At 43.7% G+C, this 27,187-nt stretch overlaps 2 protein-coding genes across 2 annotated transcripts; both read right to left on the bottom strand.

The window, feature by feature from the left end:
* Window positions 1-1,341: 1,341 nt before the first annotated feature.
* Window positions 1,342-27,132, bottom strand: LOC311130042 (COP9 signalosome complex subunit 8). Its single transcript, XM_084162661.1, has 7 exons — window positions 27,023-27,132; window positions 22,945-23,015; window positions 22,791-22,839; window positions 21,142-21,274; window positions 6,647-6,754; window positions 6,344-6,406; window positions 1,342-2,820 (listed from the first exon to the last, which is right to left on the bottom strand). The coding sequence occupies exons 1-7, from the start codon at window positions 27,092-27,094 to the stop codon at window positions 2,741-2,743; spliced, it is 576 nt and encodes a 191-aa protein (XP_084018787.1). The 5' UTR covers window positions 27,095-27,132; the 3' UTR covers window positions 1,342-2,740.
* On the bottom strand, window positions 17,583-18,635 carry LOC311130041 (E3 ubiquitin-protein ligase TRIM63-like; the record flags this gene model as incomplete). The annotated part of the gene is made up of 1 exon (XM_084162660.1): window positions 17,583-18,635. The coding sequence occupies one exon, from the start codon at window positions 18,633-18,635 to the stop codon at window positions 17,583-17,585; it is 1,053 nt and encodes a 350-aa protein (XP_084018786.1).
* Window positions 27,133-27,187: the final 55 nt, after the last annotated feature.

Here is a 27,187-nt window from a genome sequence, read left to right as displayed (position 1 = left end):
TAACTTTATGGCTGGTCCCCATGTGGATGGCGAGCACTGTTGATATGCATATCAGACAAGGCAGGCAGTAACAGATTCACTCAATAATAAGTGATCGGGTCCAGTTACCACCAGCCTGACTGACACACCACAAACAGGATCATAGGGGTATCCTACAACGCAGTATCAATGAGTTAGCCAGCTAACTTTGATAAATAACCAGAAATAACTATAGATTTTCTGGTCCATTAAGAAAGCTAAACTTAGATATGTATTTTTGGTTATTCAGTCAATTAGATCATGCCCATTTCAATCTTATCTTTCAAAAAAAAAAAAAAAAATGTAACAAATGTAGGCAAGTTAGCTGGCTAACTCATTGATCCTGCTTTGTAGTATACCCTTCTGGTGTTGTGGCTGCTGCTGTGTCAACAGATGCATGGACATTCTGCTATACGTGTCTGTATAGAGCATGCATTGCATACAACCACATAGGACAAAGCTATACAGACGGGGAGCACACAGACGGAGAGCACGCACACATTACCCCGGTTTTAAGGTCTCTGCACTGGCTGCCTGTGAGTTTTAGAGTTCATTTTAAGATTATTCTATTGGTTTTTAAACCAATCCACAATTGCGCACCCCAATACATGTCAGACATCCTTTTAAGTTATGTACCCAGTAGGTCCCTCAGGTCCTCTGGCACTGCCGTTTTAACTATCCCAAAGCCTAGGACCAAGAGGCATGGAGAGGCAGCCTTTAGTTGTTATGCCCCCAGCCTCTGGAATAGCCTGCCAGAGAAACTGAGGGGGGCCGAAACTGTGGACATACTGTATTTACGAGATCTTAAAACACACCCTTTTTTAGCTTTACTTTACCTTAGGGTGCTTTTTAGTCATTCCGTTTTTATTGTTATCCTCATGTTTGTGTAGTAAATATTTCTGTTTTTATTTTAATTGTTTTTCTTGTTTTGTTTTGTTTAACCTGTGAAGCACATTGCATTGCATTCCATGTCTGAAATGTGCTGCATAAATAAAGCTTGATTTAATTTGATACAATCAACAGGAAAAAAGCACTTCTAAATGTGTCTATGGAGACTAGAGCAGCGTTTTCTAATTACTTTTATAGGGGTTTCAAGTTTCTCTGCTCCTCATTCTTTTGAAGAGGATTGAAAAAAACACCACTCTTATAGTATTTCATAGAGCCGATGGTTGCCAGATTCACCAAAAGGATTGTTATGGGGAGGGAGGGACATCTATGCTATGTTGTCTAGGCCACATTTCTCGTGGCTCTCACAGACAACACTAGTCACCTTTTTTGTTTGCAGGGACTTCCCCCCCAAAAACCACCAAGTTCAGAATTAGAAACAAACCATACCATTTATTCACGAGTCAAAACACAAACAGTAATTCAAAAGCAAAGCCTATAGATGGAAGGGTGTTGTTGGAGAGAAGGGCCTACATTTTCTAAATAGCCTGACGAGTCATCTCTTACCTGAAGAATGTATATTGAGGGACAACTTTTAAGTGCTCAGGTACTCTACATAAATAGGTCGATTTATATATTTGGTACTGTGTAAAACGCAGTGCAGTGTCTTACTATGATCAGGTTCACTCCACTCTTTTGAGAAACCATATAAATGCATGTAGCTATGAGGTGCATACTCAAATACTATACTGAACAAAAATATAAACAACAATTTCAAAAGATTATACTGAGTTACAGTTCATATAGGGAAATCAGTCAATTTAAATAAATAAATTGGGCCCTAATCTACGGATTTCACGACTGCGCAGGGGGCGCAGCCATGGGTGGGCCTGGGAGGGAATATAGCCCCAGCCACTGGGGAGCCAGGCCAAGCCAATCAAAATGAGTTTTTATTACAGACAGAAATACTTATCCGTTTCATCACCTGTCCGGGTGGCTGGTCTCAGACAATCCCGCAGGTGAAAAAGCCGGATGTGGAGGTCCTGGGCAGGCGTGGTTACAAGTGGTCTGCAGTTGTGAGGCCAGTTGGACAAATTCTCTAAAACTAAGGTGGAGGCAGCTTGTGGTAGAGAAATTACCATTCAATTATTTGGCAACAGCTATGGTGGACATTCCTGCAGTCCAGCATGCCAATTGCACGCTCCCTCAAAACTTGAGACATCTGTGGCATTGCGTGACAAAATGGCACATTTTAGAGTGGCCTTTTATTGTCCCCAGCATAAGGTGCACCTGTGTAAAGACAATGCTGTTTAATCAGCTTCTGGATATGCCATACCTGTCAGGTGGATGGATTATCTTGGCAAAGGAGAAATGCTCACTAACAGGGATGTAAACAAATTTGTGCACCATATTTGAGAGAAATAAGCTTTTTGTGCGTATGGAATATTTCCGGGATCTTTATTTTAGCTCATGAAACATGGGACCAATACTTTACATGTTGCGTTTATATTTTTGTTCAGTATACTTTCAGAATGTGCAAGTTCAAATGGACTAGGCAATCACAATAAAGTGCAAAATAATATAAAACATAATGAATTGGGAAGTCACAGTAATTTACTAAGGAATACCCCAAAACTGAGTTAGTGGGCGTAGAAACTGTATCGTAAGTCCGAGGCCCATCTTTGTGAAAACATGGTGCCTAGCTTGCAGAGACATGACCACAATCATGCACAAGGGGGGTCAGTTTGAGGTCCTGCGTGTGTGTCCATCTAAGCTCGGGAAGAGGGGCGTTCTGGTGTCCTCCTCACAGAAGACAAACAGGGCTGAAGGAAATGTATCAGTTCTCAAGGAAAGCCACGTAGTCAGTGAGTCTGGCCAGCTGCTGCTCGTTTGGAACCAGCGAGACAGGGGGAGGATCTGTTGAGAGAGAGAGAGAGAGCGAGAGAGAGAGAGTGAGTAAGAGAGGGATTCCTCATAGAGCCAAGTCTTCTACCATGTAGCATCCTCCATCTGTGTGTGTGTCAGGGTTTCCGTTATGAAAATGTGGTGCAGGACATTTGACCAGCAGCATTTACCAGACATTTTCTAAATTTACTGGAACCATAGGGCTATGCATTGGGTGCGTAACCTGATTATGGCATTCACCCACGGTGATCAGAATGACAGAAATCACATTTAGATTATAGTGAATTAGTCTCAACAGAACATGTAAGTCGAGGATGCAATGACTTGTGTCTTACTGACCGTGCACTTTGTAGATGTTAGAATAACTGTCGACATTTACATTTCCTCAGCCAACAAGACGAGTAACGAAAAGCAAAATCACTAGCCTAGGCGGTGCGTGATTTTTGGGGGAGCTAATTTTCACCATAACAATGCAACTGTATAATAAAACATTCCATGCATCATCGCATTTGCAGACTTACAGTGGGGGAAAAAAGTATTTAGTCAGCCACCAATTGTGCAAGTTCTCCCACTTAAAAAGATGAGGCCTGTAGTTTTCATCATAGGTACACGTCAACTATGACAGACAAAATGAGAAAAAGAAATCCAGAAAATCACATAGTAGGATTTTTAATGAATTTATTTGCAAATTATGGTGGAAAATAAGTATTTGGTCAATAACAAAAGTTTCTCAATACTTTGTTATATACCCTTTGTTGGCAATGACACAGGTCAAACGTTTTCTGTAAGTCTTCACAAGGTTTTCACACACTGTTGCTGGTATTTTGGCCCATTCCTCCATGCAGATCTCCTCTAGAGCAGTGATGCTTTGGGGCTGTCGCTGGGCAACACAGACTTTCAACTCCCTCCAAAGATTTTCTATGGGGTTGAGATCTGGAGACTGGCTAGGCCACTCCAGGACCTTGAAATGCTTCTTACGAAGCCACTCCTTCGTTGCCCGGGCGGTGTGTTTGGGATCATTGTCATGCTGAAAAGACCCAGCCACGTTTCATCTTCAATGCCCTTGCTGATGGAAGGAGGTTTTCACTCAAAATCTCACGATACATGGCCCCATTCATTCTTTCCTTTACACGGATCAGTCGTCCTGGTCCCTTTGCAGAAAAACAGCCCCAAAGCATGATGTTTCCACCCCCATGCTCCACAGTAGGTATGGTGTTCTTTGGATGCAACTCAGCATTCTTTGTCCTCCAAACACAACGAGTTGAGTTTTTACCAAAAAGTTCTATTTTGGTTTCATCTGACCATATGACATTCTCCCAATCCTCTTCTGGATCATCCAAATGCACTCTAACAAACATCAGACGGGCCTGGACATGTACTGGCTTAAGCAGGGGGACACGTCTGGCACTGCAGGATTTGAGTCCCTGGCGGCGTAGTGTGTTACTGATGGTAGGCTTTGTTACTTTGGTCCCAGCTCTCTGCAGGTCATTCACTAGGTCCCCCCGTGTGGTTCTGGGATTTTTGCTCACCGTTCTTGTGATCATTTTGACCCCACGGGGTGAGATCTTGCGTGGAGCCCCAGATCGAGGGAGATTATCAGTGGTCTTGTATGTCTTCCATTTCCTAATAATTGCTCCCACAGTTGATTTCTTCAAACCAGGCTGCTTACCTATTGCAGATTCAGTCTTCCCAACCTGGTGCAGGTCTACAATTTTGTTTCTGGTGTCCGTTGACAGCTCTTTGGTCTTGGCCATAGTGGAGTTTGGAGTGTGACTGTTTGAGGTTGTGGACAGGTGTCTTTTATACTGATAAGTTCAAACAGGTGCCATTAATACAGGTAACGAGTGGAGGACAGAGGAGCCTCTTAAAGAAGTTGTTACAGGTCTGTGAGAGCCTGAAATCTTGCTTGTTTGTAGGTGACCAAATACTTATTTTCCACCATAATTTGCAAATAAATTCATAAAAAATCCTACAATGTGATTTTCTGGAGAAAAAAAATCTCAATTTGTCTGTCATAGTTGACGTGTACCTATGATGAAAACTACAGGCCTCATCTTTTTAAGTGGGAGAACTTGCACAATCGGTGGCTGACTAAATACTTTTTTTCCCCCACTGTATTTGGGCTGCAATGTCAGAGGCTGGTAACTCTAATGAACTTATCCTCTGCAGCAGAGGTAATTCTGGGTCTTCCATTCCTGTGGCGGTCCTCATGAGAGCCAGTTTCATCATAGCGCTTGATGGTTTTTGCGACTGCACTTGAAGAAACTTTCAAAGTTCTTGAAATTGTATGGATTGACTGACCTTCATGTCTTAAAGTAATGATGGACTGTCATTTCTCTTTGCTTATTTGAACTGTTCTTGCCATAATATGGACTTGGTCTTTTACCAAATAGGGCTATCGTCTTTATACCAACCCTACCTTCTCACAACACAACTGATTGGCTGAAACGCATTAAGGAGGAAATAAATTCCACAAATTAACTTTTAACAAGGCACACCTGTTAATTGAAATGCATTCCAGGTGACTACCTCATGAAGCTGGTTGAGAGAATGCCAAGAGTGTGCAAAGCTGTCATCAAGGCAAAGGGTGGCTACTTTGAAGAATCTCAAATATAAAATATATTTTGATTTGTTTAACACTTTTTTGGTTACTACATGATTCCATATATGTTATTTCATAGTTTTTATGTCTTCACTACTATTCTACAATGTAGAAAACAGTAAAAATTAAGAAAAACCCTGAATGAGAAGGTGTGTCCGAACTTTTGACTGGTACTGTATGTGCCACAGATGCTCAGCATGACAGTCTGCTGATTAGAGAGAGAGGGGCTGTTACACTGCCCCAGACACAGCCCGCAAAATGTTTCCATAAATAAATACGTCTCGTACAAGACTGATCAACAAGCCACCCACTGGGCTTGTCAACAGTTAGGATTGGAGGGAAAAGAAGGGCGGATGAGGTGATGTGAGTTGAGGGGAGGGGGAAGAGGAGGGAAGGGAGGAGGACAAGGAGCGAACAACGAGCGAGCGCTTCGATGGTTACGAAGGGGATGAAAGAGAACACGAGTGGGGGGGAAGAAGGAAAGCATGATGTGTGAGAAATAATAAGAGGGATATCTGATGTTGCTCTTTCTTGGGACCTGTTTTTTCCCAGTTACACAGGGACAGAATGTCTCAGAGGTAGGCCAGCCAAAGGAAACAGAACAGTAATATGGGGGTGAAAATGTGCGGAGAAAAAGCTATGAGAGCCCACGAATACACGAGAAGGACAGAGATGAGGGGAAAGTAAGGGCGGTGAGGAGGAGTGGAGTCAGCGCCTAAGCCAGTTATGAATGACCCCATAATTCACAGCTCTGGACCCAGTGCTCTCACACACGGCATATGGTTAAATGGAGCGTATGGGAGAATGACAGTCTGGTGGAAAGAGCTATCAGCCCCGGAAGAGGGCGTGATTGGGCAAAGTCGGGAAAAGAGGCTCAGGCATGACAAACAGCCTATTGACGGGAGAAAAGAGAAGGGCAACAGCTCCACCTACCTGGCTTTTGGGGCATCACCATCCTGCTGGCAGGGTCCGCCTGCCAACCCTGGCTCACCACCCCTGTGGGAGGGAGAAAGGGAAAGGGAGAAAAGAGAGAGGAGGGTTGTGTGGAGAAAAGGAGGACAAAATAAGCGGAGAGAGAGGAAAAGGGAAAAGTTAGAGACCCTATTTACCGGTTTAAACTTGAAGTCACATGAAGAGATTAGGGATATACAAAACGATGGTATTCGACTGTGTTATTGATCCGGTAGCCAGATGGTAGTGAGCATAGATTAGGTTTTTTGCATGGCAACTGCTTACCCTTCACGGCTTCCTCCACGGAGTAGCCCACAAAGGCAGCAAAGTCTTCTGCCATGATGGAGGTGTACGCCTGGGCCACCAGGCCATACGCCCTCCTACGAGTGGTCTCTGTGGGAGTAAAGATGGGTACACACGTGAGATGTTTGCATTTAAGAGAGAGACACTTTCGGTCTTTCAAACATGCGAAAAAATATAATGCCTAATTTAAACTGCACAACGTGGAGTCCTGCCCCATGGTCAAAAAGTAATGTTATTGTACTACTCATGTAGCAGTGCTAATAACAATTTGGCTATACTTGGATTGAGAAATAGCAAGTAAAATAGGCCTACAGTGCAAGGCGGAGGTAAGGAAAAGTATAGCACAAAACAAGGTCAGAGTATGATTTTGTCATGAGTCAAGAGTGGGTCAAATGCTGCTTATGGGGTCAATGGCGCCGAAGGAGATGGCTGCCGTTTTATGGGCTCCTAACCAATTGTGCTATTGTGTGTGTTTTTTCGCGTTATTTGTAACTTATTTTGTACATAATGTTTCTGTCACCGTCGCTTATGACCGAAAAGAGCTTCTGGATATCAGGACAGCGATTACTCTCCTTGTACTGGACCCCCAAAAAATCTTTAACGAGTCGGAAACTAATAATTTTTTTCAAACACCTGACAAAAGCCCAAATCCCCGTCATTCGCATGAGAAAGAGACGGAGATAATGGGGATGTAGGTCGGGGTGCCTTGCAAGGATCTGACGGCGAGTGCGTAATCTGCCTCTACCATCTGTCCTATTAGCCAACGTACAATCATTGGATAAAAAAATAGACAAACTAAGATCACGGATATCCTACCAACGGGACATTAAAACCTGTAATATCTTGTGTTTTATGAGTCGTGGCTGAACGACGACAGCTGGTGGGATATACGCTGCATCGGCAAGATAGAACAGCTGCCTCCGGTAAGACAAGGGGTGGCGGTCTGTGTATATTTGTAAACAACAGCTGGTGCACAAAATCTAATATTAAGAAAGTCTCGAGGTATTGCTCACCTGAGGTAGAGTATCTCATGATAAGCTGTAGACCACACTATTTACCAAGAGAGTTTATCTATATTTTTCGTAGCTGTCTGTTTACCACCACAAACTGATGCTGGCACTCAATGAGCTGTATAAGGCCATAAGCAAAAAGGGAAACGCTCATCCAGAGGTGGCGCTCCTACAGGCCGGGGACTTTAATGCAGGGAAACTTAAATCCGTTCTACCAGCATGTTAAACGTGCAACCAGAGAAACAAAAACAAAAAAACTCTAGACCACCTTTACTCCACACACAGAGATGCGTTCAAAGCTCTCCCTCGTCCTATATTTGGCAAATCTGACCATAACTCTATCCTCCTGATTCCTGCTTACAAGCAAAAACTAAAGCAGGAAGAACAAGTGACTCGCTCAATAAAGAAGTGGTCAGATGACGCAGATGCTAAGCTACAGGACTGTTTTGCTAGCACGGAACTCTAACCCGGACGCTTACACAAAATCCTACTATGCCCTCCGACAAACCATCAAACACGCAAAGCGTCAATACAGTACTACACCAGCTCCGACGCTCGTCGGATTTGGCAGGGCTTGCAAACTATTACAGTCACGAGCTGCCCAGTGACACAAGCATGCAAGACGAGCTAAATTACTTCTATGCTCGCTTCGAGGCAAGCAACACTGAAGCATGCATGAGAGCATCAGCTGTTCCGGAAAACTGTGTGATCACGCTCTCCGTAGCCGATGTGAGTAAGACCTTTAAACAGGTCAACATTCACAAGGCCGCAGGGCCACGGATTACAAGGACGTGTACTCCGAGCATGCGCCGACCAACTGGCAAGTGTCTTCACTGACATTTTCAACCTGTCCATGACTGAGTCTGCAATACCAACATGTTTCAAGCAGACCACCATAGTCCCTTTGCCCAAGAACACTAAGGTAACCTGCCTAAATGACCACTGACATCTGTAGCCATGAAGTGCTTTGAAAGGCTGGTCATGTCTCACAACACCATTATCCCAGAAACCCTACATCCCCACCCCAATTTGCATACCGCCCCAACAGATCCACACTGCCCTTTCCCACCTGGACAAAAGGAACACCTACATGATAATTATATTCATTGACTACAGCACAGCGTTCAACACCATATTGCCCTCAAAGCTCATCACTAAGCTAAGGACCCTGGGACTAAACATCTCCCTCTGCAACTGGATCCTGGACTTCCTGACGGGCCGCCCCTAGGTGGTAAGGGTAGGTAACAACACATCTGCTACGCTGATCCTCAACACGAGGGCCCCTCAGGGGTGCGTGCTTAGTCCCCTCCTGTACTCCCTGTTCACCCATGACTGCATGGCCAGGCACGACTCCAACACCATCATTAAGTTTGCCGACGACACAACAGTGGTAGGCCTGATCACCGACAACGATGAGACAGCCTATAGGGAGGAGGTCAGAGACCTGGCCGTGTGGTGCCAGGATAACAACCTCTCCCTCAACGTGATCAAGACAAAGGAGATAATTGTGGACTACAGGAAAAATAAGAGGACCGAGCACGCCTCCATTCTCATCGAAGGGGCTGTAGTGGAGCAATTTATAGCCTAGCAACAGTCTGTGTACCAACAACCCCCCATTCGTAACAGTGTTACCGGCAGAAACATAACTGGGACAAGTGGAGACAGCTGTGAGGGCGGGCGCAGTGCCTGTCCAGGGTTTTTCCCACTTTCTTCTCCCCAAAGAGCTTCCTGTTATCAATGTTACTTAATTTTCTGAACAAATGCCACATTGGGTTTTACCTACAGGCACTTGTTAAGGTGAGAATGAAAACAACTTTACAATGGAATCTGAAGGCATGATGCAAGAGAGCCGTAAGAGTACTTGTGAAACTGGCCAACTAGGACTAAGCTGTAGTGTGTGTGTGTATGTGTGTTTGTTGTCACGCCTCTTCCAAATAAACACATTGTTCTTCTGAGTACTACAGCTGAGCAAAAATAAATGAGAAAGACAACACCCATGGCATTGGCCCAGAATAAAATGAAGGAAACTCAACCAATATCCTTCCAACCCCATTATGCAGCCTACTGTATAACACAATTGAGAGCCAGAGCATTATCAACTGGTGTGCCCGAGTAATATATCTGAAGTGTGTTGACTCGTCCTGCCTTTTAAAGTAGACCTACAAAATGCCCAACATGTATCATGAGCAAGGCGAATGCCCCACCCACCTGAGGATCTATCTTTTTCAGCCATCTACAGTGCATTCGTAAAGTATTCAGACCCCTTGACCTTTTCCACTGTTACATTACAGCCTTATTCTAAAACTGATTAAATGTGTTTTTCCCCTCAATCTACACACAATACCCCATAATGACAAAGCAAAAATAGGTTCTTAGAAACTTTTGAAAATTTATAAAAAATACAAAACTTAAATTTTACATTTACATACGTTTTCAGACCCGTTACTCAGTACTTTGTTGAAGCGCCTTTGTCAGCGATTACAGCCTCGAGTCTTCTTGGGTATGACGCTACAAGCTTGGCACACCTGTATTTGGGGAGTTTCTCCCATTCTTCTCTGCAGATCCTCTCAAGTTCTGTCAGGTTGGATGGGGAGCGTCGCTGCACAGCTATCGGGTTCAAGTCCAGGCTCTGACTGGGCCACTCAAGGACATTCCGAGACTTGTCCCGAAGCCACTCCTGCGATGTTTTGGCTGTGTGCTTAGGGTCGTTGTCCTGTTGGAAGGCAAACATTCGCCCCAGTCTGAGGTTCTGAGCGCTCTGGAGCAGGTTTTCATCAAGGATCTCTCTGTACAGTGCTCCGTTCATCTTTCCCTCGATGCTGACTAGTCTCCCAGTCCCTGCTGCTGAAAAACATCCCCACAGCATGATGCTGCCACCACCATGATTCACTGTAGGGATGGTGCCAGGTTTCCTCCAGACGTGATGCTTGGCATTCAGGCCAAAGAGTCCAATCTTGGTTTCATCAGACCAGAGAATCTTGTTCCTCATGGTCTGAGAGTCTTTAGGTGCCTTTTGCAAACTCCAAGCGGGCTGTCATGTGCCTTTTACTGAGGAGTGGCTTCCGTCTGGCCACTCTACCATAAAGGCCTGATTGGTGGTGCTGCAGAGATGGTTGTCCTTCTGGAAGGTTCTCCTATCTCCACAGAGGAACTCTGGAGCTCAGTCAGAGTGATCATCAGGTTCTTGGTCACCTCCCTCACCAAAGCCCTTCTCCCCCGATTGCTCAGTTTGGCCGGGCAGCCAGCTCGAGTCTTGGTGGTTCCAAACTTCTTCCATTTAAGAATGATGGAGCCCACTGTGTTTTCAGGGACCTTCAATGCTGCAGACATTTTTTGGTACCCTTACCCAGATCTGTGCCTCGACACAATCCTGTCTTGGAGCTCTACGGACAATTCCTTCGACCTCATGCCTTGGTTTTTGCTCTGACATGTGGGACCTTATATAGAGAGGTGTGTGCCTTTCCAAATCATGTCCAATCAATTGAATTCACCACAGGTGGACTCCAATCAAGTGGTAGAAACATCTCAAGGATGCACAGGATGCACCTGAACTCAATTTCGAGTCTCATAGCAAAGGGTCTGAATACTTATGTACATACGTTTATTTTTTATTATAAATTAGCAAAAAAATAAAAAAAATCTGTTTTTGCTTTGTCATTATGGGTTATTGTGTGTAGATTGAAGAAATTGTTTTATTTAATCTATTTTAGAATAAGGCTGTAACGTAACAAAATGCGGAAAAAGTCAAGGGGTCTGAATACTTTCCGAATGCACTGTATTTCCTGTGTTTGAGGGGTGTAAAATCCATGTCACTTAAATCTCGCTCGATTGATTGAGTTCATTTTACTCTTGCGCCTCTTTCATACTCTTGCTTGTGCCTCTCGTTTTTCCCCGTTAATGTTATGACCATGGAAATGTTTGTAAGGTCAAACACACTCCGTTAATGGCTGAAATGGACTCAATGGAATATATTGTCTTTATGTTGAATCTATAAGAACGCTAAAGCTTTGTCAGTGATTTAACGCATAACCTTATTTAGCTGGGTGTAAAAAATATTTATAGTTGAAATGTTTAGAAATGAGATGCGCTGAATTGAATGCTACCTCGGAAAATGAACACTCGGATTATAGTGATACAGTGGCTTGCTATTTTGTTGCCTTACAACCTGGAATTAAAATTGATTTTGGTGGGGGGAGGGGGGGGGGGGGGTTGTATCATTTGATTTACACAACATGCCTACCACTTTGAAGATGCAAAATATTTTTTTTGCGTAAAACAATAAATACAAAAAAACAGAAAACTTGAGCGTGCATAACTATTCACCCCCCCCAAAGTCAATACTATGTAAAGTCACCTTTTGCAGCAATTACAGTTGCAAGTCTCTTGGGGTATGTCTCTATAAACTTGGCACATCTGGCCACTGGGATTTTTGCCCATTCTTCAAGGCAAAACTGCTCCAGCTCTTTCAAGTTAGATGGGTTCCACTGGTGTACAGCAATATTTAAGTCATACCACAGATTCTCAATTGGATTCAGGTCTGGGCTTTGACTAGGCAATTCCAAGACATTTAAATGTTTCCCCTTAAACCACTTGAGTGTTGCTATAACAGTATGCTTAGGGTCATTGTCCTGCTGGAAGGTGAACCTCCGTCCCAGTCTGAAATCTCTGGAAGACTGAAACAGGTTTCCCTCAAGAATATCCCTGTATTTAGCTCTATCCATCATTCCTTCAATTCTGACCAGTTTCCCAGTCCCTGCCGATCAAAAACATCCCCACAGCATGATGCTGCCACCACCATGCTTCACTGTGGGGATGGTGTTCTCGGGGTGATGAGAGGTGTTGGGTTTGCGCCAGACATATTGTTTTCCTTGATGGCCAAAAAGCTCAATTTTAGTCTCAACTGACCAGAGTACCTTCTTCCATATGTTTGGGGAGTCTCCCACATGCCTTTTGGCAAACACCAAACGTGTTTGCTTATTTTTTTCTTTAAGCAATAGCTTTTTTCTGGCCACTCTTCCGTAAAGCCCAGCTCTGTGGAGTGTACGGCTTAAAGTGGTCCTATGGACAGATACTCCAATCTCCGCTGTGGAGCATTGCAGCTCCTTCAAGGTTATCTTTGGTCTCTGTTGCCGCTCTGATGAATGCCCTCCTTGCCTGGTCGGTGAGTTTTGGTGGGCGGGTTTGTTGTGGTGCCATATTATTTCCATTTTTTAATAATGGATTTTTTTTTTTAATGGTGCTCAGTGCGATGTTCATATTTTTTTATATTTGTTTTATAACCCAACTCTGATCTGTACTTCTCCACAACTTTGTCCCTGACCTGTTTGTAGAGCTCCTTGGTCTTCATGGTGCCGCTTGCTTGGTGGTGCCCCTTGCTTAGTTGTGTTGCAGACTCTGGGGCCTTTCAGAGCAGGTGTATATATACACTGAGATCATGTGACACTTAGATTGCGCACAGGTGGACTTTAACTAATTATGTGACTTCTGAAGGTAATTGGTTGCACCAGATCTTATTTGGGGGCTTCATAGCAAAGGGGATGAATACATATGCACGCACCACTTTTCCGTTATTCATTTTTTAGAATTTTTTGAAACAAGTTATTTTTGTTAATTTCACTTCACCAATTTGGACTATTTTGTGTATGTCCATTACATGAAATTCAAATAAAAATCCATTTAAATTACAGGTTGTAATGCAACAAAATAGGAAAAAACAGCAAGGGGGATGAATACTTTTGCAAGGCACTGTATGTCTGATCTCACAAACAACGTAAAGCATGTATAGATACAGTGTGGAGAACAAGTATTTGATACACTGCCTGTAGAGGTCTGTAATGTTTTATCATAGGTACACTTCAACTGTGAGAGACAGAATCTAAAACAAAAATCCAGAAAATCACATTGTATGATTAAGTAATTATTTTGCATTTTATTGCATGACATACAGTAAGGAAAAAAAGTATTTAGTCAGCCACCAATTGTGCAAGTTCTCCCACTTAAAAAGATGAGAGGCCTGTAATTTTCATCATAGGTACACGTCAACTATGACAGACAAATTGAGAAGAAAAAAATCCAGAAAATCACATTGTAGGATTTTTAATGAATTTATTTGCAAATTATGGTGGAAAATAAGTATTTGGTCACCTACAAACAAGCAAGAGTTCTGGCTCTCACAGACCTGTAACTTCTTTTTTAAGAGGCTCCTCTGTCCTCCACTCGTTACCTGTATTAATGGCACCTGTTTGAACTTGTTATCAGTATAAAATACACCTGTCCACAACCTCAAACAGTCACACTCCAAACTCCACTATGGCCAAGACCAAAGAGCTGTCAAAGGACACCAGAAACAAAATTGTAGACCTGCACCAGGCTGGGAAGACTGAATCTGCAATAGGTAAGCAGCTTGGTTTGAAGAAATCAACTGTGGGAGCAATTATTAGGAAATGGAAGACATACAAGACCACTGATAATCTCCCTCGATCTGGGGCTCCACGCAAGATCTCACCCTGTGGGGTCAAAATGATCACAAGAACGGTGAGCAAAAATCCCAGAACCACACAGGGGGGCCTAGTGAATGACCTGCAGAGAGCTGGGACCAAAGTAACAAAGCCTACCATCAGTAACGTACTACGCCGCCAGGGACTCAAATCCTGCAGTGCCAGACGTGTCCCCCTGCTTAAGCCAGTACATGTCCAGGCCCGTCTGATGTTTGCTAGAGTGCATTTGGATGATCCAGAAGAGGATTGGGAGAATGTCATATGGTCAGATGAAACCAAAATAGAACTTTTTGGTAAAAACTCAACTCGTCGTGTTTGGAGGACAAAGAATGCTGAGTTGCATCCAAAGAACACCATACCTACTGTGAAGCATGGGGGTGGAAACATCATGCTTTGTGGCTGTTTTTCTGCTAAGGGACCAGGACGACTGATCCGTGTAAAGGAAAGAATGAATGGGGCCATGTATCGTGAGATTTGAGTGAAAACCTCCTTCCATCAGCAAGGGCATTGAAGATGAAACGTGGCTGGGTCTTTCAGCATGACAATGATCCCAAACACACTGCCCCGGCAACGAAGGAGTGGCTTCGTAAGAAGCATTTCAAGGACCTGGAGTGGCCTTGCCAGTCTCCAGATCTCAACCCCATAGAAAATCTTTGGAGGGAGTTGAAAGTCCGTGTTGCCCAGCAACAGCCCCAAAACATCACTGCTCTAGAGGAGATCTGCATGGAGGAATGGGACAAAATACCAGCAACAGTGTGTGAAAACTTACAGAAAACGTTTGACCTGTGTCATTGCCAACAAAGGGTATATAACAAAGTATTGAGAAACTTTTGTTATTGACCAAATACTTATTTTCCACTATAATTTGCAAATAAATTCATTAAAAATCCTACACTGTGATTTTCTGGATTTTTTTTCTTCTTTTTGGGCACTGGCCTACACACAATACCCCATAATGTCAAAGTGGAATGATGTTTAGACATATTTACTAATTACTTAAAAATGTAAAGCTGAAATGTCTTGAGTTAATAAGTATTCAACCCCTTTGTTATGGCAAGCCTAAATAAGTTCAGAAGTAAAAATGTGCTTAACAAGTCACATAAAAAGTTGCATGGACTCACTGTGTGCAATAATTGTGTTTCACATGATTTTTTATTATGAGTACCTCATCTCTGTACCTCACACATACAATTATCTGTATGGTCCCTCAGTCAACCACAAAGACCAAGGAGGTTTTCCAATGCCTTGCAAAGGGCACCCATTGGTACATGGGTAAAACAAAAAAGCAGACGTGAATATCCCTTTGCATGGTGTATCAATACACCCAGTCACTACAAAGATACAGGCATCCTTCCTAACTTAGTTGCCGGAGAGGAAGGAAACCACTCAGGAATTTCACCATGAGGCCAATGGTGACTTTTAAACAGTTAGAGTTTAATGGTTGTGACAGGAGAAAACTGAGGATGGATCAACAACATTGTAGTTATTCCACAATACTAACCTAATTGACAGAGTGAAAAGAAGAAAGCCTGTACAGAATAAAACATATTTCAAAACATGCATCCTGTTTGCAACAAGGCACTAAAAGTAATACTGCAAGAAATGTGGCAAAGCAATTTACTTTTTGTCCTGAATACAAAAAGTGGTATGTTTGGGGCAAATTCAATACAACACATTACTGAGTACCACTCTCCATATTTTCAAGCATAGTGGTGGCTGCATCATGTTATGGGTATGCTTGTAATCATTAAGGACTGGAGTTTTTCAGGATAAAACAAATAAACCAAATGGAGCTAAACACAGGCGAGTTAGTTTACTTAAATCTATTTGAAAATCTATGGCAAGACCTGAAAATGGTTGTCTAGCAATGATCAAACAATTTGACAGCGCTTGAAGAATCTTGAAAATAATAAAATGGGCAAATGCTGCACAATTCAGGTGTAGAAAAGCTCTTAAGAGACATACCCAGAAAGACAAACAGGTGTAATCACTGCCAAAGGTGGTTCTACAAAGTATTGACTCAGGGGTGTGAATACTTATGTAAATGAGAGCGTATTTCTGTATTACATTTTTTATAAATTAGCACAAAAAAATACTAACATGTTTTCACTTTGTCATTATGGGTATTGTGTGTAGATGGGAGGAAAACAATTTTATTTATGCAAATTAGACACTTTTCTGTATTTTAACATATTTTTTGATTTTCTAATACCATTAGAAAATGTATACGAGTGCATTCTAAGAAAAAAGTGAATTTTGACAATAAACGTAATAATTGAATTCCCACCAAAATCCCTGGATAAAATATTACAACCAATTCTAAAGGAATTTGGGGACTATAAGAACAGATGGCAGAAGCCATTGAACCAGCTGACTGACAGGGTACTATCCAAAGATGACTCGTCATGTGGGCCGGCCCCCTCCAAATGCCTCCCCTGCAGCTCTTCAGAAAGGAGTTGGTAGTTGCTGAGCAAGTCGGTCTATGACAGGAGGGGGATGGTACTTAATAGAGGAGAAATAGGACCCCCACCTGACCTTCACTGACACTCTATTGCAGGGCCTCTGTCATTTATCACCATCTTACCTTTTAAAAATAGCACCCCAATCTTCACCAGCAAAGGCTTGCCACTGAGGACTTAGCAAGGGCTTTTATTTTTAAATGCTGGTACATGCCAAGTGAGAGCAACAACATACTGGGACAACTCCCACATTATTGTTCTCTTGCAAAACCATTTTGTTTTGAACTTCAAACTGATTTGCTAGGTATGCATGTGTGTTTCTCTGTACCTTGAATAAAGGAGGAATGAAGGGCAATCTTGAAATAATCGGAATCTGATAAAAACAAAGATAAATCTGCTAGAGTAATTTGAAGCACCCTTTATTTCAGGTTGCGACGAAAACAGATCTGTTGAAATATTCTGCTGCCAGTTGAGGGCACGCAATCAATTCAAGCATTTATCCGTTTGATACAACCACAGGCATTCTAGATGCAGATGAGAAATCACAAATCAAAACTCTATTCCCATCGCAATCTGTACACATGATAAAGTCTTCAAGTGTAAACAATCAGAGGATATTCAACCTAAAGTACATAAGAAATAGGTCAGAATAAATCTGATATGGAAATACAAAAGTATAAAAAACGCTATAGTTTACAAAATGGCAAAGTTTTTAAGAGTACAAAAACCTAAATATTGCACTCAAAACTGTGTTAAGCCATTGTATATCCACTTCAATCAACTCCTTACGAAAACATTCTGAAGCAACCAACTTCTTCCTTACTCCTAAATTCTCTTAATATCTCTGAAACATTGAAACTAGAGTCTCTGCCATGAACATTCAGGTTAAAATAACCTTCAGAAGTAGTAAATAGTTTGTTCATTTGTTCAGTTCGTATATTTTCAAGTTCCATCACTCCTCCTCTTCGTCCCCTTCCGCATCCTCAAACTCGTCATCGTCGACCATTCCAAAGTCCATCTTGGCCAGGACGACCTCCACATGCTCCGTGGATAGTGTGAAGTGGTCCATCTTCTCGAAGCCCGGCTCGGGCCTCTCCTCGCCCAGGGAGCTCTTGGCGGTGTCCTTGGTCTGTGTAATCAGGCCCTTGGAAGCCAGCAGGAACTCTGCAGCACCGCTCTGCTCCAGGGCCTGTACTGCAGTGTCAGTCAGCTCTGAGCCTGCCTGCAGTCGCTCGCCATAGCGCTGGGCAAGCGCCCTTAACGCTGTCACCTTCTCGTCCTGCTCCTTGCCGATCTGTTCTAGCAGAATGCCCTTACGCTCCTCCAGCACGGCGTAAAGCAGGTCGAAGCGCTCGCCCAGACTTTGCTTGGCGCGCTGTGCGTTGTCCTGCACCGCCCGGCAGGCGTCCTCCATCTGGTTGAGTAGGGCCTGAAGGCGCCCATTGCCAGCCACCAGGGCATCGATGGCGTTGCTGAGCTCGCCCTTCTGCACCTGGTAGACACTGGCCAGCGGGGACACTTCACAGTCCTTGTGCTGGCCAAACACCTTGCACATGGAACAGGTGGGTGTCTGGCAGGTCACGCAGTAGATGTTGATCTTCTCCTCCTCGTGCTCCTGGCACATGGGTTCCTTAGAATCCTTGGGCTTCAATGTAGTCTCTGTGCTGTCTCTGCTGCCACTACCCCCGCCGCCCTCCTGCTGTTGCTTGTAGATGTCGATTATGTTCTCCACCAGCAGGTTGCGTTGAAGGCCGTGCACGCCGTGGCGGTCCAGGACCACCTCGAAGCGGCAGGTGGGGCAGCGGAAGACGCCGCCCGAGAAGCGGTAGGGATTGCGTGAGTCGTAGAGGTCACTGGCACAGCCACGGCACAGGTTGTGCTGGCAGGGCAGGATGACCACGGGCTTAGTGAACATTTCCAGGCAGATGGGGCAGCTCAGCTGCTTCTCCAGGCTCTCCATGGGGCTGGGTGGACGCACCACCGAGCCTGTTCTCTGGACATCCATGCTGAAATAGGCTTCTCCTTGATGTTGGGCTAGAAAAGCTGAGTCTCTTTTTCGACAGAGCCTTCTCAAACTTCACAGTGGGTCTTGGATGACTGCTTCTTCTCCTATAGGCCAGTAACTAGAGGATGGGGGCTGAGCCTCTCTCTTTGGTAGCTGCTTCAGAGTCTGCTGAAGTGCTGACATCTGTTCTGACTGGGGAATAGCAGCCCTGTCCTTTATACCAGCATTTCACAGCCAGCGACACCCGATCTCTCCCACCAACCAGGGAACACATTCCTCCCTGCTTGTTTGCCAGGCTCTTTTCGGAGAAAATGGCCCCCACCCACTGGCTGCTGCATGTGTCATATGTTACACAAGGAGCCAGGTCCACTCCCGCAGTGACAGAAATCTGCCAGGGCCAGGGGTACATTCAGCAGGGATAAAGGACCCCATGTGACTGTCCCGGAGCAGTCGCACCTGAGGGAGGTTTCCTTAAGGGTAAACAACATGCCCTGTCACATCAACACAACCCTGACTGTTTACCACAAGCTGGTTTTCCAGGAGTATTACGACAAAGCCAGCCTAGGCTTCATAAAGCTGACCACCTTTCTCGCTGGTGTAGCCTACTTATCGACTCTGGTCATATCAGAGCACTTCAGTGGATTAAATAAAACTCTTAGCAAGCATTCACAACAAGAACCTCTGTGGTAGACCCCCAAACCTACTGTTTGATGTTTAATGCTCATGACATGCATTGCATCATCCTATAAATAGGCAAAAGTTTTTTGCCCCTTCTACATATGCCCACTGAATAGTGTTTTGAATCCAACATCTTACTCGATAAACTGTCCCAACAAATCAAGCTGGATAAAATCGCTCCCAGTGAAATTTCTTTGGATTGATTGCCATTATATTACACGAGAGGTCAGCTATAGGTTAAACCCCAGATCATGGAAATTAAGATGTCTTGAGTAACTCTTCTGTGAATGTGTAGCACATTCCATGATGTTGAAAAATTATCAAAATAAAGAACAGTGAGCACCAGGGATGAGCAATTCTTAACCTTGCCCGCATGAGTGACTTCATGTGTGGGCCTACCAGGTTCCAAAAGTTAGTGGTGTGAGCAGTGAAGGTCATAGGTGTTTCCATATGGTTTCCATATGACATTATCTTATCTGCAGAGGCATGAGCTTACTGATGGATATTTTAGTGTGATTTAAGAAGACACCATCTTATCGGTCCATTTCATAACCTTGTGACAATACCTTTGTAATATACTCGTTATCTATATTGACTACTGTCATTTTGAGAATCAAGAAAAATGATCTGTTTTGAACAATTGTGGTAGGCTAAATGGTGTGATGCTGCTTATGGTTTAGAGGGCTAGATTAAACAAGGCAAACTGTATCATATCATGCTGTGCTACAATGGGACAATTTGTGAGTGGACAAATAGCCTATTAATTTTCAATGAGGTATTACAAAAGCTTTTAAAGATAGAATCCGCAGTATGGGGAAACAGCTCCACTGTCCGCCCCACGGCCGTTATTGTTTTGTTGACGAAGCAGAGCTGGGGAGCGTCACACATCGTAAATATACATATGCTGCTGTCGCGTGTGCAATGAGGGGGGGGGGAAACTGTTTGTTGTTTGCAGTAACTTCTTTGTTGTTCTTATAGATCAAATGGACATGGCAGTTTCACCATTCATGATTCCAGCTTTAAGCTCCAATTGTTGTATTTATGTTTGCCCTCCATTAACACTTCACAGCTGGGATACAATGTAGGCCTATGTAGGATGCAAGTGGCGCCCTCTTTTGATCATCAAGAACCCTCAATAGGCAGCAGACTTCAATGTGAAAGACATTGCAAAATGTGCTACATAACAATAGTGTGGGGCCACTCTTTTCATAATGTAAGTAAGAATACATGTTTAGTGTCCATTCTTACATCAACTACCGAACATATTTTATTTCATCCTGCTACAAATTGTCCAAAGCAAATTCTAACATGAAAAACATGGAGCTGCAAATTGTGTGAACCGCTAAACATCTTACAAATCTATCCTTATCCAGTGTATTTCTTCTTGTCTAGCCTCAGGTTTAGGCTATGAATACAGTAAGTTAGTGAGAGACCAAGCCTAAGCAAGAGTTAAGTCAGTCTCAACAGGTCAATACAGTGAGCCTCAAACAAGTCTGCAGTCAATCAATCACTTAATGTGTAGCATTACTCTCTGGAGCCTATTCAATAACATCCAGTAACAGAGTCACCAGAATGTGTCAAAAACAAATATTTTTCTCACCAGAAGACATACACAAACAAAACAGCATGCATATTCTTAGATCCTCTGCAGGACTAATGTTAAATTTGACAACCTGGAAACACAGTCACAAAACCATGTGATCAGTCACATTGTGTTAGAAATGCATGTTGAGCCACATATGTGTGTAGGGTGTGTTTTAAATGAAAGCCATCATTCAGGTCAGGTGTGTGCAATTGGTCACAGAAAAGTGCACGGACATGACAGTACCTCGCAGGGCCTCCATGACTGGCAGGATGTTCTCAGACCACTGGTGAGCTGCGATGGCCAAGTAGATCCCTGGGAAGTCTCGCTGCCATATACGCTGACCCACGGCCCACACGGCCGTCAGCTCTAGGTTTGCCTGCACACACCACATGTTTCAACCCACTTCACCAACATTACCATACATTGGGGCCTAGACTATACTGAGAGAAATGCAGGCTAGGAGTCTTGTTGCTAGTGACACATTGGACACACTCATTCTCATGTGTTGAATTAATTCAGCGTGCAGGGCAGGTCCCACTTTTCTACCATAATTTTCAACGTGGGAAATTATACAATGAGTACCTATTCAATAGTTACAGGGTTCCCAGTATAGCTTTAACTCATGTTTGCCTAACAACTAGGGATGTTAACAGATAACCGTTAATCGGTTAGCTGCTGAAAATACATTTGATCGGTCATGCTTATCAGTCTATAGGTTAAATTGCATAATTTAGTGGAATTAAATTGGCACGCGTGTATATTCATTAGTTGTCATGTATCTTACCACACCTGCACAGCATAAAGCCTAGTTTCAGGAGCGGAATGGCCCATCACCCTGTTCCTTGAGTGATGCAGGTACTGCAGGAATTTGTTTCAACTAGGCACCACACCTGACCAACTGAGCTAACTGATCAGTTCAGTGATTGCCTAAATTCAACACACCTGGTCTTCCTGCAACACTCCAGGACCAGGGTTGCCTACCCCTGGCCTGTCAGACAGCGCGAGAGCAGCTCATTAAACAGCTGGAGTGAAGTGCGTGCTTTTATAAGCCCAGTCATTGCGCAACAAATAACAATTCTAAATGCAATTGCTTGTTAACTGTTTTTGATGGCCACAATTAAGAGCTACCATTTTAATTTCTCAAACTCAACTCAACTAATTAAAGCGTGCCTCCCATTCAAGTACATAGGCTAGTCAACAATAGGCAGGCTATCATCGCGTCACCCACCACTTTGCAATGTGAGCTTGAGGCAGTATAATTGTTTGAAACCTGAAAGTTTTATTTTGGTTAAAATAATGAGGCATGTCTTTACTTGCTTCAACTTGGAGGTAATTATTTTATAAAGACTTCATGCCATTGGTTTTCATATCAACTTTCCTTCATTGTCCAGAAGCCAAAGGCAAAATCCTAGTCATATTAGCAACCCATCCTAGTTGTTGCTATTAGATTACCCTCTTTCTATGATTGAGATGTTCATCTCAGTCACATATGGAACCACTCACATTTGGTGCACTGTTTAGAACAGTGTTTTCCTGTTAATTGCATTTTGGAAAATGTTTGAAAATGAGGATTTATTAACTGCTTCATTACAGAATTTGCATGTTCAATAATAGGCTATAGCCTTTCAACTGTAAAACAATAGCCTTGCTATTGTTGCATGTTTCCATTAAACTCTTGATGAAAAATGTCTTCCTTGTGTGCATGCATTATATTTTGGTCAGTCATTTGACTGTTTGGAGAAAAAAATCTGTTTGTTGACCGGTTAATGGGGGTCAGTTAGTCGCAGGAAAATTGACCGAAATTTGCATCCCTACTAACAAAAATATGCTTTTGACACTAAGACATTTACAAACATTTACAGCTAAGTATGAGAAATTCTAACCCTTCTCACCGTTTTAATGGCTTGAGGAATTCGCTTCCACAGGTACCTTGCATTATTCCTGTAAAAATAGTAAAAGTCATCTGACAATTAATTCCAGTCATGTCTCAGTGGGCAGAAAACCTTATCTTTAGAAGGGCTTTAAGAAAGGCATAGCCTGACTTGCATGTCATTGTGCAGTAGATAGAGCGCCAACAGCTGGGCATACACTTGAGGGGTAGCAATGCCACCTGGAGCCTGGCAATAAGAAAAGCATGAATTAGACGATGTCTATGGTCAGACCATTCTAGCTAATGACTCATAAAGTTCCAAACTTGGTAGCACACTCATGACTTAGGTTAGCCCAATAATGGACTAAAGGAGCCTACGTTACTCCTTACATGTTCTGTTTAAAGGCGAATTGGCTCTGGAAGTCAAAACAGCCAAATATTCCATCTAATCCTGAATCGATTCTCAACTGCGGTACGGTTCTAGAATTAAATCCCTCTACTTTTCATATCACATCAAACATTTCACAAATGCAAAATACACTTACTGTACATTGTTTTAACCGGTTTTAACAGTTGCAGCCAACGATATATTTCAGTGACATGTTTTTAAAAAATGATTTCTCGCAGATATGATATAAGGTCCTTAGGGTTCCAAAACCGTCCCGCAAGCGATGCGTGTTAAGCTTCATGTCCACCAGATGCGTCAAACTCTTTGCGTTCTGGCGTAAGTCATTAATTGTCAATGGAGCAGTCCGCAACGCTATGTTTAGGATGCCGCACTAGGCTGCGGTGCTTTCTGTGTACCGCATGCGTTCAATATTTTCAACTTGTGCGTTGCATTACCATGCGGTGGTAGAAACTGAAGTTTGTAAAAGTTCCCATGGCAGGGGTGGAACCATACAGAGGCCAAATTATGACTATTGTGTAGTTAGAGATGAGAAGATACCGGCTGAATGACTGGAAATTTGTCTCAGGTAAGAATGACATTGGGACAATTCATCATTACTACATTTGGGTAGTGCGCCCTGTTGGCTAGTTTTCCCGAAACCAGCTAACAGAATGGCTTGCAAAATGAATATGCACAGAACTGTTCTGAGCATAATTTTGCATTCCATCATGCAGGACGACCTAGTGATTTGAAATCAGTACTCTATATGGGAACAACCAGAAGCCATGGATTACAGGAAACATCCGCACTGAGCTAAAGGGTAGAGCTGCCGCTTTCAAGGAACGGGACTCTAACCCGGACGCTTATAAGAAATCCCGCTATGCCCTCCGACGAACCATCAAACAGGCAAAGAGTCAATCCAGGGCTAAGATTGAATCGTACTACACTGGCTCTGACGCTCGTCGGATGTGGCAGGGCTTGAAAACTATTACAGACTACAAAGGGAAGCACAGCCGCGAGCTGCCCAGTGACACAAGCCTACCAGACGAGCTAAACCACTTCTATGCTCGCTTCGAGGCAAGCAACACTGAAGCATGCATGAGAGCACCAGCTGTTCCGGATGACTATGTGATCACGCTCTCCGTAGCCGATGTGAGTAAGACTTTTAAGCAGTTCAACATTCACAAGGCCGCAGGGCCAGACGGATTACCAGGACGTGTACTCCGAGCATGTGCTGACCAACTGGCAAGTGTCTTCACTGACATTTTCAACATGTCCCTGACTGAGTCTGTAATACCAACATGTTTCAAGCAGACCACCATAGTCCCCGTGCCCAAGGACTCTAAGATAACCTGCCTAAATGACTACCGACCCGTAGCACTGACGTCTGTAGCCATGACGTGCTTTGAAAGGCTGGTCATGGCTCACATCAACAGCATTATCCCAGAAACCCTAGACCCACTCCAATTTGCATACCGCCCCAACAGATCCACAGATGTTGCAATCTCTATTGCACTCCACACTGCCCTTTCCCACCTGGACAAGAGGAACACCTACGTGAGAATGCTATTCATTGACTACAGCTCAGCATTCAACACCATAGTGCCCTCTAAGCTCATCACTAAGCTAAGGATCCTGGGACTAAACACCTCCCTCTGCAACTGGATCCTGGACTTCCTGACGGGCCGCCCCCAGGTGGTAAGGGTAGGTAACAACACATCTGCCACGCTGATCCTCAACACGGGGGCCCCTCAGGGGTGCGTGCTCAGTCCCCTCCTGTACTCTCTGTTCACCCATGACTGCATGGCCAGGCACGACTCCAACACCATCATTAAGTTTGCCGACGACACAACAGTGGTAGGCCTGATCACCGACAACGATGAGACAGCCTATAGGGAGGAGGTCAGAGACCTGGCCGTGTGGTGCCAGGACAACAACCTCTCCCTCAACGTGACCAAGACAAAGGAGATGATTGTGGACTACAGGAAAAAAAAGAGGACTGAGCACGCCCCCATTCTCATCGACGGGGCTGTAGTGGAACAGGTTGAGAGCTTCAAGTTCCTTGGTGTCCACATAACCAACGAACTATCATGGTCCAAACACACCAAGACAGTCGTGAAGAGGGCACGACAAAGCCTATTCCCCCTCAGGAGACTGAAAAGATTTGGCATGGGTCCTCAGATCCTCAAAAAATTATACAGCTGCACCATCGAGAGCATCCTGACTGGTTGCATCACCGCCTGGTATGGCAACTGCTTGGCCTCCGACCGCAAGGCACTACAGAGGGTAGTGCGTACGGCCCAGTACATCACTGGGGCCAAGCTTCCTGCCATCCAGGACCTCTATACCAGGCGGAGTCAGAGGAAGGCCCTCAAAATTGTCAAAGACTCCAGCCACCCTAGTCATAGACTGTTCTCCCTGCTATCGCACGGCAAGCGGTACCGGAGTGCCAAGTCTAGGTCCAAAAGACTTCTCAACAGCTTCTACCCACAAGCCATAAGACTCCTGAACAGCTAATCATGGCTACCCGGACTATTTGCACTGCCCCCCCACCCCATCCTTTTTACACTGCTGCTACTCTGTTAATGATTTATGCATAGTCACTTTAACTCTACCCACATGTACATATTACTTCAACTATCTCAACTAGCCGGTGCCCCCGCACATTGACTCTGCACCGGTACCCCACTGTATATATAGCCTCCCTACTGTTATTTTATTTTACTTCTGCTCTTTTTTTCTCAACACTTTTGTTGTTGTTTTATTTTTACTTTTTTTGTTAAAAATAAATGCACTGTTGGTTAAGGGCTGTAAGTAAGCATTTCACTGTAATGTCTGCACCTGTTGTATTCGGCGCATGTGACCAATAAAATTTGATTTGTTGCTATAGATGAGTGACTGGAGAATAGAAACAAACTAGATTAATTGTTATAATGCGCCAGGCTGTGGGTAGGTCTGCCCGCCTATGAAACCAGTAGGTAGATAGGAGAATAACGTTGATCTGTTCTAATAATTAGCTTTGGTCGAACAGGGCGAAAATGATCTTCTCCATGCAAACCGTTCTGCAGCCTTGCGAAGCACATTTATCAAGTAAGGAAAATGCGGGCTAGACATATGGCAAAACGCATGTCCATTTGGTACACATGTGCATTTGGTACACATGTGCATCTGGTGGACATCTGGCATTAATGTTCAGGTGCCAAGCTAAGAATGTAGCCTTTAAAGCCACTAGTCTGAATTATGTAACTAATATACCAAAGAGTAGCATACATTTAGAACCTTTGTTTAAAACCGTGTCTGTGCATACCATCAAAGAGTAGGCCACCAACACAAAACTTACGGTTAAACGATGGACCAAATGCAAGCACTAGCCAACTGACGTACTAGGTACTTTACGCACAGCTCATTCGATTAATTGCCGCGTTAGTCAATTTCATGTTATGAGCTAGCTAGTTAGATGTGTTGTGTTCGCTACCTAACGGTGCAATTATCCATTCACGTGTGTGGATGGATAACTACTTAGCTAGCTAGTGAACTTAGCAGCCAGCTACACCAAACGTAAACAATGGAGCAGATGCAAAAGCACTAACGTTAGCTATAACTTTAGCAACATCAGAACTAGCGAAGTTAGCTAATTACGGCCGGGTAACTAGCTACTTTCACGCACAGCTCCTGCGGTGTTCAATTTAATGGTATGATGTAGCTAGCTAGCGAGACATGTTGTGTTCGCTCCCTAACATTAGTTAGTGTGTGTGGTCCGGATGGGTAACTTAGCTAGCTACAACACACAAACCAAAGCGATTATCTTCGCGAACACCGAAATACATTTAAATTATACAAGTTTGAAGAAATACTTATATAACTACCTCAAGTTCCTGTGTTTCGCACTGCTCTAAAAGTTTATCATAATTTTCACCCATTATCACTGCGGCAGGCATTTTGTTTGCTTCCCAGATCAGTCATTCGACCAGAGAATGGGTTTCCAATTCCACTAGTAGTTACCACAGCCACAAAGTCCAAATGGCTATGTC

The sequence above is a fragment of the Coregonus lavaretus genome, assembly GCF_964263955.1.
Source record: "Coregonus lavaretus genome assembly, chromosome: 5".
In the NCBI taxonomy this organism is placed as follows: domain Eukaryota; kingdom Metazoa; phylum Chordata; class Actinopteri; order Salmoniformes; family Salmonidae; genus Coregonus; species Coregonus lavaretus.
This window is presented reverse-complemented; position numbering and strand designations above follow the sequence as displayed.